This window comes from Molothrus aeneus, chromosome 9 (assembly GCF_037042795.1).
Source record: "Molothrus aeneus isolate 106 chromosome 9, BPBGC_Maene_1.0, whole genome shotgun sequence".
In the NCBI taxonomy this organism is placed as follows: Eukaryota; Metazoa; Chordata; class Aves; order Passeriformes; family Icteridae; genus Molothrus; species Molothrus aeneus.
In genome coordinates this window covers 5,444,338-5,459,931 of record NC_089654.1, presented here as the reverse complement: position 1 = coordinate 5,459,931, position 15,594 = coordinate 5,444,338, and the positions used below count along the sequence as shown (strand labels likewise).

The 15,594-nt window shown below is 42.3% G+C and overlaps 1 protein-coding gene across 1 annotated transcript in view; it reads right to left on the bottom strand.

Annotated features, from left to right (window-relative positions):
• Positions 1 to 15,594, bottom strand: part of GLIS1 (GLIS family zinc finger 1) — a 179,606-nt gene that overhangs the window by 2,173 nt on the left and 161,839 nt on the right. Inside the window, exons 8-9 of the mRNA XM_066555751.1 lie at positions 6,212 to 6,396; positions 670 to 837 (exon numbers count right to left, since the gene is read on the bottom strand). Of these exons, the coding sequence (XP_066411848.1) occupies positions 670 to 837; positions 6,212 to 6,396 (353 nt within the window). The remainder of the gene's footprint in view (positions 1 to 669; positions 838 to 6,211; positions 6,397 to 15,594) is intronic.

The window sequence follows — 15,594 nt, the reverse complement described above, 5'->3', positions numbered from 1 at the left end:
CTGATGCATGCACTTCCCAGAATGGAACAGCAGACAAATGCGTGCACACTTGCTCTGAACAGAGTCTCCTTTAATACAAAACAAACAGGAAAGTCAACTCTAATTTTGTGGTCTGACTCAGGCCCCAATTCAAAAAGCACTTAAACATATGTTTTCAGTATTGCCCTTAACCAAGGTGCCCTCCTGAGTGCAGACATGAAGAGAACTTTCTTGCAGATATATAAGATTGCAGCAAATGTTTGTGCTTTATGGCTCTGACAATACTCATGTTTTGTTTGATTTCAGCAATTCTGTCAATTATTAATTTTAAAGATAGAAAAAAAAAACCCTAAAATATTGAAGTACTATTACAAAAGCTTTCCTGAGCACACCTGAAATGTGCAATTCACAGACCACACAAAAAATGCAGGCAGTGCCTTGCCAGCTCTCCTGAAGGTGGGTGTTGCCTATGGCATCCAGCAGAATGGAAGAGACTTTGTCTCAGTCAAATACAGCAGGATTTAAAGAAACAATTTGTTTTCCTTCTGGGGTTTTTATAGATGAAAATTAATTTCAGGGCTATTTTTTATACAAACATGTTTTTGTCATAACATTGAAAATAAAATGTGTTCTTTGCCCCTCCTGCTACAAATATCATATGGATAATTCCTTATAGGTGGAATAAATTACCTGTTGAAGCTAAAGGTGCATTGAGTATGTGATAGCCATTCTGCCTCAGAGGATTGAAGCAATGGGATTCCCCTGTGAGCACATCACTGCTGACAGACTGGTCCATTGTTCTGTAGCAATCTCCGTAGTGGAAACAGTTTTGTATGGAGTGAAAGCTGCCTTGGTAACCTGAAAGCAGATATTGCACACTTCAATTCAATTCAATTCAATCCTTCAATTCAATCCTGCAGTGGTACTACCTCCACTTCTGTCACAGCATTTCATTACTGTTGGGGGCTTTAGTTCCTCAGTTTTAACTTTGGAAAAATGATCATCCTGTTCTGTAAGGTGCAGTTACAGAAGAGCTGCATCAGACTCGGTCCCACAAGGTGCTGTGGAATGTGATCCCCATCAAGGAAAAATCTCAAGGATGGGCTTCATTTCAAGCCATAGATCAGCTGAACACAGTCAGCAGCATCCTTGGATCCAAGGTAGGTAGTGACCCCTCCACTGGATCAGGTCCAGGATGCTCAGCTCCTAAGGGAATGTCTCTGTAACAAATCACTGTTAATTTAAATACAACAATGCAATATTTAAATAAATAGCACTGCTTTGTTTTCAGTTAAGTCTTTTCCCATCCAGTGTGTGTGCTGTGCACTGCTGGAGACAGCACTGTTTGTCTGAAACACCTTCACAAGTTCCTCAAACTTCTTTCCCAGACTGTTCTTGATTCAAAGGAACCCCCTTTCACTGGACACAGGGGACCACAGTGTGCAGGCAATGACCTGGAAGTGCAGGACTGACTCCAGATACTTGTCAGGTGAAGACTGAGTTCAACCAGAGGCTCTCCTGCTTCTGGAAAGTGCTGAGATAGATCTGTATGGTCTCTGCTTGCCTCAGTCATTCTGCTTTTGGGGCATGTTTGACTTTCATCCTCCACATATCCAACATTCTTAGATCCTGGGTTTTTTCCCCAAGTATTGTATTATCAGTACCCAGCAGTTTGGGTTTTGCCATCAGAAGTTGTGAATGAGTTGTAGACAACAAAAGAAGACATTTAACAGTAAAGGGCAAATGAATTGCTGAGGAAGGAATTTTGCAATTTATAAGTTGTTCCAACATCCTAAAAAATTGTAATTTGTTCCCAGAAGGATGATCTCAAAGTGTGTCACGATATTTAAACCAACCATGGCCTGATTTAATTCTCTTCCCTCCTCCTGCCTCAATAAGCTCTTCCTTATTCTGGGTGCAATGCACACTAACTGCACATTTCTGTCAGCTGCCCATTTTCCTGCCTTCTCTGAAACGATTCTCCTTCCCTTAAATGCAACTGAAGTCAACCAAATTAAGCCTAAAGTCTAGCAGAACGTGCCTCGGGATTTTCCTCTAATTGCCAGAAAAAAATAAGGAGTTGCCTTTTTTCCCTCAGTCTTACAGAGAGTGCAACATTTCCTCAGGAACTCCTGCAGGAGCTCGGGGCAGTTCAGTGGATCCCAGTCCCAGCCACGTTTCCCCGTTTCCAGCTGACAGCTCGGCCCCACTGACAGCAGAGACCCACCCTGCTGGGCAGCCTGTGCTGCTCTTCTGTCTGTTTGCTCAGAAATTAAATCCCTGTGCCTGTCCCCAGAGCAGCTGGGGCTCTCTGGGGTGAATTGTGAGCAGTTCCTGCAGTGTGCAAGCTCTCTCCTGTTCAGTAGGATCTCCCACACTTCTCTGTGTTTTCCCTCTACTACCAAAGTCTGACCAAGCAGACAATACCAGGTAAAGCTCAGGGTCTGGTCACTTCATATTTCCTAAGTTAGCAATAAATAAGGCCAAGTGAGGCAATTCTTGAGTAGAAATGCAATCAACTCATTGAGTGGTGAAAGATTTGCTCTGAAGGTTCCCAGTTTAAGATGTGCTTTGGCAGAATCTGTGAGGATTAGATGCTGAATTTCTTGAGAACGTATGATCCACTACAAAATACCTAAATTGTTGATGTCCACAATTAGGGAAGTCCTAATGGCTGACTCTTAGATGAAGACACTACACAGTCTGTACCAAGGCTGCTCGTATTTGCTGCTATGGCAAAGGCAGCCCAAAAATGTGGAAAGCTGAGCATTAAATGATGCATGTCCTTCCTTGGAACAAACAGCCTGCCACCTCTATTTGCTGCTGGAGAGTCTGGCTCAAAGAACCAAGGAGCTCTTATGAGAGGTAGCACAGCCCTCTTTTGATGTGGTTTTAGGTACAGTGAGTTATTGACTGGCTTTGAAACTTATCCTTTCTGTTTACAAAACAAACTCCTCACTGTAAGCCTTCTTAAAATACATCCTTTTGAGATGAGCAGTGGAAGAAAGAGACACTTGTCTTCAAAGGAGGCTCAACTGGTTGCAGAGAACACTTAGATGCATTGCTAGAGAAAAAAAAAAATGAACCTTTTCCAGAATGTCTGCTAGAGACATCACTTCTAGGGAAGGCATGATGTGTATTTTCTGTGTCCCTGTAACTGCTGTCCTTCCCTTGTGCTCCCAGGCCTGCCTTTGTTACATCAATTAAAAATCTTCATGATCTACAGAGCTGGCACAGTGGCTTAGAAAAGCAGAGAGCAGCCAAGCATGACAGAACTGGATTGAAACTAGTTGGATCCAGGGTTTTCCCAAGACCTGTGGGGAAAGGTTATTTTGAAGTGTTTGAGTTACACTGTCTGGAAATACCTGAAGCAGAGAACTGCCTCAGAATCAGTCTGGAAAAGAACTGCCATGAGCAATGAAATCCTCTTTTGGATTGCAGTGTTTATCCCTCAGCACCACTGTGAGATAATCTGAGAAGGCAGAGGGAAAAGTGTTCCTGGAACCACCCAGTGGCGAGGGGGGTGTAGGAAAATCCTGGTGCTCCTGCACTGCTGACTTCACCGGGAGCTGATTCCTGCCAAGTGCTCCACAGAGAGATACAGAGAAATGCACCTTCCCTGTTCTAACCTGCCTGCAAGGTGGGGGAAATGCAGGCATGAAACTAAAGAAGATACATGGAATGAGGAAGGGAAAGGGTGCAGCAGGAGCACGAGTCAGATAGAACAAAGCATCACACTAAAAATGGGATTTCTGACCCTTTGGGTTCACTGCATTTAGCTGTGGTTCCTTTACATTTCTTTAAATGCTTCACTGAGAAAATATGGGGAATTAAAATATTATTCAAATCCTATAACCAAGCGTTGGGTTAACAGCCACATATGGTTGATTAAACTAAACTGGGAGCATTTTTTACAGGTTCTTAAAAAATACTCCCTTCAGTGGTTAAAATACAAAGTAAGCAAGAAGGCTGGTCCAGTGCAGACATCCCTGCTCCTTCTAGAGTGCAAATCTGTAGTACCAACTTGGCAATAAGTGTTTCACCAATATTTTTTTTGCCACATGGATTTCAGGTTTTCCTTCAGTTTTGATTTAAATCAAGAATTTTCTGAGGTTATTTTCAAGTGAAGAATTTACTAAATGCCCTGTCAGTTTAAATGATCACTGTTAAATGTTTTATGTACAGTAGATGTAGAAATGTAACAGTTCATAAAGGAATAAACTGAGTTCCAAACATAACATTTAGTTAAAATTTTGCTTTGAAATAATTTGTGGCAGAAAAGCTGCACTTAGCCACTTCACACAGTGCACTGGCTGCCTCTGCTTCTCTAAGGCACAGCCTAGAAAACTTCAAGCAGCTTTAAAACGAATGATGTAATGAGCAAATAATTGGAATATGGCTATTAAATGCCATCTTGTTATGTCATGTCATTTACATGTATTTGCAAATAAATCTCAGCTTTTCAAATTCCATAAAATTTTTGACAAGAAATCATGTCAGGTATAAATAACTACAGGATTCCATTGCCTGCCAAATTCTTTCAGCATGTAATGATTTCCATGTGATCTTACTACAGCTAGGTTAAAACATATAAATAATGTCAGCTTGTTCTTTCATTATCAATATTTCTGCTACCAGCCTGATGAAGCTGCCATCTCCTAAAAATTCCACATCCACACTGTTTATGTGCTTCTGTACAGATGCCTGGTTCTACACTAAGTTTATGTGGTGTACCTTTTTTTGGCAAAAATTCAAAACCCCCAAATTATTACAGATTCCATTAGAAAATGTGCTATTAATGAACTGAGAGGCAAAAAAAGAAAAAGTAGAGCAAGTACAGCTAAGTACAGGTTACAGATAATTGGTTTCAAAGGCTGCTAATCAAAACTGATTTTGGAATGACCATTTCCATAATTAATTTATAATAATACTTCAACATTTGGCCAAAGTGGAAAATTATTGCTTTTTCAAAACCACATGACATAACACTTAGAAAGCAACAATTCATTCAAAAGGAAATGTGGTTTTCTTAAGGAATAAAGTCAATTTATTTAAGTGGTTCAAAACTTGTTCTGTCTATGCATTTGTTTCTGCCGTAGTAATGAGCTGCTAAACTTTCCTCTTGTGGCTTGTAGTTATTTAGCTCATTATAGCAACATAATCATATATCATTATATGCTATCATAAATCTGCCACTTCTCCCTTACAGAGTTAATCTTTTTAAATTGAATAATCTGTTGAGCATCAGGTTGAGTTAGTTTTTCCTTCAGCACAAATCATTAAATATAATGCGCTTTAACTTTCCAGACTAAGCCTTTCCAAGCAAAGAGCAAAAACACTGCTCAGAGACCGAGGGGCAGAGGGAACTGCCGGGATACCCAACCCCATCGCAGCTGGGAGCTGCTCACGGGTTTGTGCTCAGGCTCTTGCAAGCAGACAGATGTCCTGCACACTTCTTTATTGGGAATATTGACCACATTTTAGCAGCTCACCATCTGGATTGCAGAACAGATTTCTGAAATATGCAAGCTCCTGTTACTGGAAGAATCTGTGATAATAATATCTCTTCCTAATTTGTGCCTCAAAAATTTCAGGAACATTAATTAGTTCCCACAGCAGAACTCCAGAATAGGTATGTAAGCTCCCAATTAAAAAGGCTGAGTAATTTAGAACAAAAAATGTTTTAAATTAAGCTGTGGGACAGCTGCTTACTGCTCCCATTCCTGTCCTCGAGTCCCACAGGCACTCTACAGTTGTACAGAGTGCATTTACATGTTACTGTATAACGTAAAACAAGCCAAACTTCCAAATAATAAATGAAAAAACGTTTGCTTTCTTTGTCTAATTCCATGTCTCGTGCATGACTATGGAGTGGACGGAGCAGGACACTGCCAAGGAGTGCCTCAGCCCATGTTTTGGGGACTGGATGGCTCTTGCAAGGTCACTCAGGCTGGATGACCAGTCAGGGGAGGTGCATGGCCAGCAGCCTTCTACTGAAGCACCTGAATAAATACAATTAATCTGCTGTAGGAACAGCTTTCCCCATTATGATGACATATCACAGCATGGACCTGTCTTAAAATTTCCATCTGTATGTATCAATCCAATTTAAAAACTGGAGTGCCCACTGAAATGCTGACACTATTACCCAAATACGAAAAAGCAAAATAAATTCTTTCTCTCCAGCTAGAAATTAGAAAAGCTGCAAAAAACAAAAAGAGGGAAGAGTTACCTTGAGATCCCTGCTGTACAGACTGGTTGGGAAATGGGGCGTACGGTGTATTTGGTATCCCAGAAAACTGCTGCCCGGTGGGTGACTGGCTGTGGGATGATGGAGAGCCGTGTTTCTGCAAGAGGGAAGGTGGGACTAAAGCTTTCAGGGGGCTGACAAGTGGAGAGATTATGTTGGGAGCAAGCCTAGAAAAAGAAAATACAGAAAAACTTCACATATCACATCATAATAAAACAAAATGAAATACTTGTATGAGCTATTTCTTTAATGGCCAAACTATAGAGAAGTCTGTTTTGCGGGTACAAATTATATTGAAAAAAAGAACAACAATGCAGTGCTACCTACAGATATTTGCTAGGAGGCAAGAGAGTCAGACAAGGAATTCTGTTCCTTTACACTGACTTCCTGCACTTGCCATAATTGCCAGATCAAAATGATACCACTCCTTGGTGAGCAACTTAAACACAGCTCCATTTGATTTAGAACTTTGTGAGCTGAGATACATGTCTAGAAACAGAAGTAGAAAATGTAGCTGGAAGGGGTAAATGCAAGTGAATTGTTTAAGTGCCTTCATAGCTGTAACAGGGTCAAGCTGCAGCCAAGACAAAGAAAAGCATTCATTTCACCCTGCAGATGAGCAAAGAGTGGATCTCCCACAGCTGTGACAAGGGGCCCTGTGCTCCACAGCCCTGTCAAACAGCACAGGCAGCATGGGGAGCTCTCAGTACCCTCTCTGCTGCCTCCAGAGCTTTTGCTAAAGCTGAGAAGGACCTCTTTGAGCAGCACAAGAACCTTCAGATGCTGCAAAATCCACCTCACTGTCCGAGAGCCACCCTGTGGAAACTTCCCAGCTACAGAACCCGAGGAAAATAAAATAAAACAACCTCTGCAGGTTGTAATAGATGTCACCAAGCTGGAAAAAAATACTGAGCACAAACCGTTGGACGCAGACAAAAATTAACTAAATAAAAACTCCAGTCTCTCACTGGTGTCTTCCTCTACCCCTGCACAAGCTGTTCAAACACCGTAAAGCATCATTTCACAGGACAGCTTCTTGGAGCAGTTGGACTGACCCTGGGAGCGAGGCTGGGCTCCAGTGAGGGCTAAGCACTGCATCAGAGTGTGCAAGAGGTAAACAGAGGGGAACTGTGAATAAATGGTGACAACAGCTTAACCAAATTTAACATGAGAGGCACAGGAACGCTGCCAAATGCTGTCACAGTGACACTGTAAATATTAGAAGGGGTTTAAATCAACCAATCCAAGCCCATCCTATGCTCAGATAAGTCCATCTCCCAAAACAAGGAAGCAAGACCTATAATACAAACTATGAAAACTGAATCTCCCCAAACTAAACTGAGGAATTAAGCTAGTGTTGTTAAATGGGTGAAGGCAAGGATATTTTCAAGTTAAAAAGCAAGAACTAGAAAACTGTCACTGACATATCATCTGAAAAATCCTTTCCTTAGGATTTTTCCTCCTCAGATGCCGAGAGGCCTCAGGAAAAAATGTAAACGATTATCTGCTGCTGTGGAATGCAACAGGTGGATCTGTCATTGGTCTCATGTGGTTGTTTCTCATTAATGGCCAATCACAGTCAGCTGGCTCGGACTCTCTGTCTGAGACACAAGCCTTTGTTATCATTCTTTCCTTTTCTATTCTTAGCCAGCCTTCTGATGAAATCCTTTCTTCTATTCTTTTAGTATAGTTTTAATTTAATATATATCATAAAATAATAAATCAAGCCTTCTGAAACATGGAGTCAGATGCTCGTCTCTTCCCTCATCCTTGGACTCCTGTGAACACTGTCACAGAAAACAATTTTCTTTTGTGAGAAAGATACTCTCTCCAGTAAGTGCTGATCAGTAATATGTAAAATAAAGAGGGCTACTGTCAAATTAATGGAGCCAACATGTAAGGAGAAAAATATCCTATTTGTTCTGGTTTGGAAAAGGCCGCAGAGGTGCCAAAAAGGGACCGGGGATGCCGGGGCTCCCTGTGCTCCTCCCAGCTCAGGGACCAAGCGCTCCCTAGGGCCGCCACCGGCCCCTGCTCCGGCACACAGCCACAGGGACATCGTCCTCCACCCGCCAGCAACACCCCCAGAGGCCTGGAAATGCTTCTATCTGAAAGGAGATTAAAAAGATGGCAGTTGTTTTCCTTGGAAAGATAATAGCTAAAGGACTCATGATAGTGACATTTATATGGGTAATGACCACACACACATTTAAAAGAGAAACAAAAGATGTACTAAAAACTCCAATGCCGGGATGAGCCAGAAACCAGTGCCGGGATGAGCCAGAAACCACTGTGAATAGGGGAGGGAAATGCTGCTGGGGAGCGAGTCCTCTGCAACTGCCTGTGTTGGGTTTCCTCTGCCTGCTCTTGGAATGTCTTGTCCCGGCTACTGCTGGGAAAGGCAGCACCCCATAGAGACCTGCCGGGCTGCTCCGAGTGCTTTGTTAGGATGGGCCATCGTGTTTCTAAATTCTATGCAATCATGCTGCTTTGTCGAATAAAAATGGTACACTTAGGTATCCAGCTGTGGGAATACTGAAAATCCCAGCTTCCCTACCCAGTTTAACTGCTCCCAGAGGCTACTTAAATCTTAACCATGGGAGAAGAATTTAAGTTTTTATTGTTATTTTTAAAGCGATGTTTGTCCCCACTCACACTCTTGCATTCCTGTTTTTCCTGTGTGTGAACTCAACAGGGTTTGTGCCTCGAAACCTTTGAGATGAGTGTTCGAGGGTGGAGAGGTCCCCTGCAAGGCCAGAGGGGTGCAGGCCCTGCTCCAGCTGGGAATGCTGAGAGTGTGTGGAGCTGCCAGCACGGCTGCCCCGGGGCTGGAGCTCAGCAAACATTGCTGGCTGTGGGCAGCTGTATCCTAGGAGCAGGAACCTGAGCTGAAACCCTGACAGCTCTGGGGAACACTTGAGCATCGCTGCCTCCTCTGCATCAAGAGACTTTCACAGAGCTGAGCAGTTCACCATAGAAATCTGCTACGTTCTGCTCGAGCTGTCCCAACAAGGAATTTCCTGGAAGTTAAGGCACAGTTTTCAGCTAGCAAAGAACTTTGCTCAGCAGAAAAATCTGGCTGTGTTAGCACAAGTGGCCAACATGGAGATCTATGTCCTTAAAATATTCATCACAATCCCTACAGCTCAAGCTGGTCCCTAAAATATTACTCTGTGTGTGTGTGTGCATGTGTGAATGTGCTCTGGCACACTCAAGGGGAGATTGTCATCAGCCAAACTGTCCAGTCTCCAGCGCTGTGTTTTTAATTCTCTCCTCAGTATCTGCCTACTAATTCGGTTGCTGCGATACTCAGGTTGTTAAAAGAGGAGGAATCACTCCTGATACAAATTAAACAGATAATGCATTCAAGCCTAAAAGGTGATGCCTTCTGTGTGAAAGATGAAACACTGAAAGACTTAGAGCAGGAACTCAGCTGGATACACTAAAATTCCCAGGCAGCAGCTCAGGCATGTGTGTTTCAATAACTAATAGCCTGCACATTTCCTGTTAATACTGTACTACAACCACAGTTTGCTTTGGTTTGGAAAGTAATAATAAATATATACCATATATTTTACCTTAATTGTAACTTGCATAATTCAGTAAATTTGCAGGTCCTTTGGGGCCTTTTAATATATATCTGTGCCTATATATAGCTGTATTTAAAGAGATATAAATACTCTCACAGGATGAAAAAAAAAGACATGAAAAAAAATCCATATCCTTCCTTAATTCATTACATTTGAGGGCTCCTGGCTCTATGGAATATTTCTGTTGAGGGCCATACAAGGGTGTGATGTGGGAGCCTCCTCTCCACCCTGTCCAAGACACAGGAGCAACAGGACACGCACCACGGAGAGAAGGAGCTTGGCTGGAAACAAAAGGAACATTCTGCTCACACAGCATGCCCTGGCCTGTGCCATTCACAGCCACAGGAGCCACAGAATCAAACAAAATACCTATTTTTTTAACAAGGGACTGAATAATTTAATGGCCAAAACCAACATTTGCATGCTAAGCGAGGGGTAATCACATCTTGTGCCTCAGGATGTAAAGTGATCGCCCATGGAGGAGGAGGGGAATTCTGCTCTCTTCACTCACCACAGCTCAGGGTGACTGACCATGCACTGGGGCCTTTTCCAGTTCCCCTGAAGCACCACTGGAGGATGGTGCTGGAGATGGAATTCCTGTCTGAGGGAGCTGGGATTGCAGGGCCAACACTGCCTCTGAGGAGGCATCAGCAGGCAGTCAAGGAAAAGGACTACTCAGAAAAATCCTACGTGATTCACACACACAACCAAAAGGGAACTTTGGGAATAACTGAGCCTAACTCAGTAACCACCTTGTCCGTGGCACTGTGCACATTTCTGCACCAACACTGCCTGAAAATGCTCCACAGCCCTTCCCACAGGAACTCCTGCAGTCAATGGGATTCTACCCACAAAGAATCATGAAAACAAGTGGCAGTCATGGACAACAAACCAGTTCCTCAGCTCCACTGGAAAGCATTTGTCACATCAATGGAAATACTCAGGAATCTTGGCCCTAACAGAAGGACTTTTTAAAAGGGAAAATTAAAAGTCAAAACATAGAAAAACATTCATTTTCCCCTCACTTTCTAAGTGCATACCCTAGGAATCTCAACCAGAAATCCCACTGAAACTTTTTATAAACTTTCTTGTGATCATGCTTTAACAAAAAATTTTGGATGGTGAAAGTTTATATTAAATTGTAAGTAAGGCCTGTGTGAGGGAGCTACCTGTGTATGCAATGAGCCAGCAGTGACCTACAGAAAACACACCTAAAGGCACCATGACTTTGCTTTAGAATTATTGATCCTGTCTGCACTCTCAGCCTCCCCAAGCAGGCAGGGGTGTTTAAGGATCTCTGTATTCTCCCAATGCAAACTAAATGTCCTGTTCCAATATCAGTGCAACATAAAGAACCAAAAAATAAATGCAGATGGACATGGATTGTTCTGAGATTTCCATCACAATGTCTGGATAGGTGTTTTCTGTATATCCACAGTGCTTAGTGTGAGGAACAAACAGATCACCGCTCTGCTTTAGTCTTTGTTCAATACCACTTCCAGGACAAATTAACAGAATAAGAAATTACAAAGCTTCTTTAAGATAAGAGGGCTTGGCTAGACCTTGACTGCCAAACACTATGTACAGTATACTTAGTAAATACTGAGTGGAACTGAAAACTGTAAAATAATAAAAATGAATTCAAAATAAGATTTTTGAATTATAAATAGGAATGAAGTAGAACTGCAAATGGAAATATGTAAGATGGGGATGTTTCCAATATGAAAACTGTCTGGGTTTGTTTTTTTTTAATGGTGTGATGGCGTGATTGGCAGATTCCTCAGCCATACAAAGAACCTCAGCCCATATCCCATTAAGTTCAGTGGAAATGGGACCAAATCCAGGCTGAAAAACATCTGTCCTTTATGTCAAATCATTTTTTGTATATTTTGGGTTATAAGACCATTCTGTAAACAGTTCCATGCACAACAGTATGGCCAGATTGAACAATTGTGACTTTTGAGAATCATGATTTAACTCAGATTAACATGAAGAAAAATAGCAAGTAAAGCACCAGATTAAGAAGTACAAACCAAAGCAGCTCCACATTTTATCTGAAGTGCAGCACTGTAGCCACTTAGAGGAACTGAGAGTTTCCATGAGATGAGGTTCTCCCATAAAACCCAGCACTCCATCCAGTTCATTCATAAAATCTCTCCCCCAAGCATCATAGTCCCTGATACTGTGAGAAAGTCCAATTCAGTTCCAGGACCAGGAGATTATTTTCTTTTAATGGGAAAAAAAGTTAACACGGATTTTCATCTCTTCCCATAATATTAAAAATGATGTGTAAAGCTCTGCTAATCAGGTCCCTGGATAGAGCCCAATCTCTGGCCACGTGTTTCTGTTCTGGGTCTTGGCCCTATGGGAATTTCTGTCAGCACATGCTCAGGAAACAGTTACACGTTCACTCGTTTGGACCTTTCTGTAAGACAGACTCTATCTGAAGTTTGGTGAACCTTTGCACTAATCACTGCCAGGTGCCTCTGGCTACATTTCTGGAATGCAAGGAATCTTTTCCTTCTCTCCCTCTTTTCCTTTCTCCTCTTCCCCCCCTCTCCCTGATATATAATAAATCCTTCAACACAGATCACCTTGCTGGGCATCATCGCATTTCTTACCTTTTCCTACAAACAGTGAGCACCCAAGTCCCAGGGCTGTGACACAGGGCTGTGACTCCAGGGTACCACAAGGTACTCCAAGGTACAACACCTGGTCTCTGGTTTTCCCATGAGCATGGCCAGAGGCTCTGTCCCTGCTCTGCTGCAGCTGCAGCCTGTGCCATACCTGTGTGTGACACCCTGAAAGTACTGCCGAGGCAATGGCAGCCTTGTGGCTTTTAGATAAACACAAAATACTAATTTTCACTCAAAATGCTGCCTTGGATTACCTGGATCCAGTTCGGCACCTTCACTCACCCACACTGAGCCAAGTCCACAAGTGCAGGAGCTGCTCAGCTCTAAGGAGTTAAGAGAGGCTTCATAAATATTATGGAGAATGCTATCCACAGGAACTTCCATGTGACTGAAGAGTCACAGGTCATTTAACTGCTTTAGAGTATTTTTAGTGATACCAATAACAGTGATATGAAAGCAATTTCATGTTCAGAATCACAAAGGAGCCCTAAGAGCCCTCTCCTGGTTCACTCAGGGGTTTTCTGTGTGGGGCTGCTCTTGGGCCAAAGGAGCTTCCTGAAATACTGAAATACTGAAATACTGCCTTGTCTGCTCTACCAAACACGTGTGCACATCTGAGTGGGCACAGAACATAACTCCACGTTTGCCACACATGTCATCATCTAGACAAGCTCACAAAACACACAAACACACTCTGTGTCAAATGAGTATCTCTACAATTGTTCTGACCTGAGATGTGCAACTTCTGCAGAGCAGTTCCTCACAGGATCATTATGGGAACTGTGCCATTCCAAGGATGTTTGCATTTATAAGGGTTTGTTTAATAACCTCTGAAATGAAGCTGATGAATCACTGCAGTGGAAGTCACTACATGAGGGAGATTTGAAAAATTATTCTAGCTTACAATCTAGCAGGAAAAGGTATTTTGGAGTGAAAGAAAACACTTATTAAGAGGGTCAAAGAAATATAAAAGCATATTTAAATAAAGGGCAGTGCCTTAAGTTCAAGTGATTGCCAGGAAGTGAGTTAGAAAGACGTAATCAAACACAGAGACTGTCTACTCCAGATTATGTGGCATGTGCTGCATGCTTGAGTGATCTATCTTATTTCAGTCATTTAAGGTCATTATTCTCTGGCAAACAGGCAGCAAGATGCTTCCAGGTGGGTTCTGTACAGGTCCTGACATCTGCTGTCTTCGGGTCTGCCAGGCAGAACACGCTACCCAATAGTGGGAGATGTTAAAATAGCTTCATTATTTGTTACACCATGAGAAACTCCTGTGTTTGGTGTACATGGTTTGCATCAAACTGCAGCAGTTTTGCTTAAAAACAAACAAAATTTGGACGAAAAAAGAGGAAAAAAAAGCTTTACAGATGTTTAGTGTAAATTTAACTACAGATAAATCGAGTAATGGCTAAAATCATTAATGTAATGCAGAAGAGCTCTGGCTGAATTCATCCTAAATGCTTTCTGAGTTACTCTGACCATCTCCTTTAACCTCCCACCATCTCCTGTAACTCTCTGATTTCTCACTCAGTTTTCCTTACAGTGTCTCCTCTGGGCAGGCACCTCAGCCCTTACTTTGAGAGGCACTGGTGGAGGCTCCCAGGATCCTGAGTGTGAGTCCAGCCCTCTCAGGAATGAGAACACCTGCCCACCTGTTTCTGCTGATGGACAAACAGTATTTAGCCCAGGATCCAGCACCAGGTTATCCTTAAGCATGTTGCTGTTGAAGTAAGCCCATGCTAATGCTAATTTTGCTTTAAGGGGAGGGGGGAACCTGTACAAGCCTATCTGGACATGATTATGAATGAATTCTGATCACATTTTCTCCAAGGAGATAAATGACTTGGGATTTGGAAGCAGATGCTTTTAATTACTGATTTTCTTTGTTTGGTGGGGCCCAGGGCAGCACCTGTACATTGTTCTCTCTGGACAGATGTACTGATGCCCCTTTTGCGTGCTCAGATCCATAACACTGAGATAAATTATGAAGGGTTCTTGGCTTCCTCCATTGAAAATGTTTTCAGCTGTCAGAGATATCTGTTTCTTGTTACTGGTTTTAGTGCTTTTGAAGGGAAGACTAAACCAATGACTTGTGTATTCTGTTATAAATGAAGAGTATTCTCCAATGGAATCCACAGAGAATGAGGGATGGATCTCCCTAGTCTCTTAGAAAAGCTCTGCAGGTATTTAGTTTTCCAAAGTACTTCTAGAGAGTAAAAGTTTCTTTCCTACAAGGATCCTAACAGCATGTCAATTCCTAGTCCACTGATTTATATGAGCTCACAAACTTAATTTAAAAGATTAATCAATAAACAAGGTTAATAAGAATCAGATATAAGTGGCTAAGACACCTAATTGTCTCTTAAAGTAATGAGAATTAGGGGCACAAATGTATTTTTCTATCTGGCCTGGATCCTGGCAGCTCAAGGAGATGGCACAGGAAAGAATCTCCCCCATGTAACTGACAAGATTTTATCCTGCGTGTTTAGTTTCAAGCTTAAAAATATCAGGGATTTCAAATCTGGTGTTCCCTGGTAGAGCAGAAGGGAGGCTCTGTGTACCTCATGTTACTTCCCATAAAAAGAAGTGAAGGACTAAGTTTTAAACAGAGAACTCTTTACACTGAGGTATTCCTGTGGTATTTGAAATAACAGGTGCTAAGAAGTGAGCAAACAAAAACTCTGATGTTTAAGCGCCCTGATTAAAATGTCTCTTTTCACTTGATAGTTCTTAAATCCCATTTCTTGTGATTTTTTGTGGGGTTCAGTGTCACTTCAGGGGGGTCTGGCCCCTGGTTTGAGCGGGCTGCAGTTGGCTGGGGAGAAGTCCAGGCAAAGGGAGTTGTGTGAGCCCTTCCCTCTAACCTTGCTCAGAGCTAATCCTTTCTATTAAAGGCTCACCAGATTTGGCTCAGAGTCCTCATTAATCACCACCTCTGCCCATCACAGATGTCTTAATCCTACTACTTCTTCATTTACTGGTGTGTTTGCAGAGCAGAAACGACCTAAATTACCACAGGAATATTAAAAAAATGGTTTCACTTTCCTTTTCCTTGGAGACACATCACCCTCCCAATCAAGTCATTATTTGTCAGTGCCCCAGCTCCTGTTGGGAACAGAAGTGCTGTTTGTCA